Below are 1207 nucleotides of genomic sequence, written 5' to 3' on the forward strand. Positions count from 1 at the left end.
CCATCCATCCATCCATCCATCCACCCACCCATCCATCCACCCATCCATACATCTATCTACTCACTCATCCACCCATCCACCCATCCATCCACCCACCCACCCATCCACCCACCCATCCACCCATCCATCCGTGTAGCTCTGGTCACCTTCAGTTGTGGCTCCCCGCCAGTGCGTGACCTGAGACCAGTCGCTCGGGGAGGCTTTGGGGCCGTAGTAGGAATCCTTGGTCTTCACCCTGGCCCGGAAGAGGTGGCACTGCTCTACGTCCACGCCCCTGATGGTTATGTTGCACACCTCTGACACCTGGGACTGTGGACAGATCAGACATGGTGGTCGGGGACATGAGCCGGACCTTGGGGGTCCCACAGCCCCCCCGGATGTCCCTCCCCTTCCTGCCAGGGACTGAACTCGGGGCCCTCACAGTGAAGGACACTGTATTTGCACGTTTCCTGTCGCTAAAGATTGTTTAATTCATTTGCTTGGTTGAATGACTGACTGATTGATCGGCTGGTGGATGGCAGGGCTGGGCAGGGAATCGGGGAAGGCACTCAGGACTGGGCCGCTGCGCGCACTATGAATATTCTGTAGAACTTTCCGCGTCCTGAACACATTGGTAAACGAATGCTGCTGACTGATTTGACTGTTCTATTACAGGACCCAGGAGGGACCTTCGTGTGGTGGATTTGTTTTAGTTAATTCTTCAGTAGCTGTGTTTGTTAAATGCTAACCAGATTTTGAATTCGGTGCTTAGAATAGATTGTTAATCCAGGTGTGGTGGTGCACGCCTGTAATCCCATCACTCAGGAGGCTGAGGAAGGAGGATTGCTATAAGTCTGAGGCCAGCTTGAACTGCATAGTGAGACCCTGCCTCAAAAAATAAAACAAATTAAAAGACAGACTCCTAAAAAGGGAATGACAAGGTCACAGCCAGGACTCTGTAAACTCTTAAAGTGTCAAACCTTCCTGGTTACGTCGCATTTTATATAATACGGGTGTTATATAATATAATCAGAGGGCAAGTCCACTGATCTCTGCCTGTACTTCGCAGACACAGGGGCGTCTGTGCAAACATGTGCCACCTATGTCTATGTATGTACACACAGACAGAGGGATACATGACAGATACAGAGAGAGACAGATAAGGTATATGGGTGCGTGGATGGATGGATGGGTGGATGGATGGGTGGGTGAATGGGTGGATGGATGG

At 51.2% G+C, this 1207-nt stretch overlaps 1 protein-coding gene across 1 annotated transcript in view; it reads right to left on the reverse strand.

The window, feature by feature from the left end:
* The window catches only part of Crlf2 (cytokine receptor-like factor 2), a gene marked incomplete in the record, with an annotated part of 15209 nt that overhangs the window by 4135 nt on the left and 9867 nt on the right, over positions 1-1207 (reverse strand). Inside the window, 1 exon segment of the mRNA XM_013505605.1 lies at positions 147-309. Coding sequence (XP_013361059.1) covers positions 147-309 — 163 coding nt within the window.

This window comes from Chinchilla lanigera, unplaced genomic scaffold, assembly GCF_000276665.1.
Source record: "Chinchilla lanigera isolate Chin_1 unplaced genomic scaffold, ChiLan1.0 scaffold00098, whole genome shotgun sequence".
Classification (NCBI taxonomy): domain Eukaryota; kingdom Metazoa; phylum Chordata; class Mammalia; order Rodentia; family Chinchillidae; genus Chinchilla; species Chinchilla lanigera.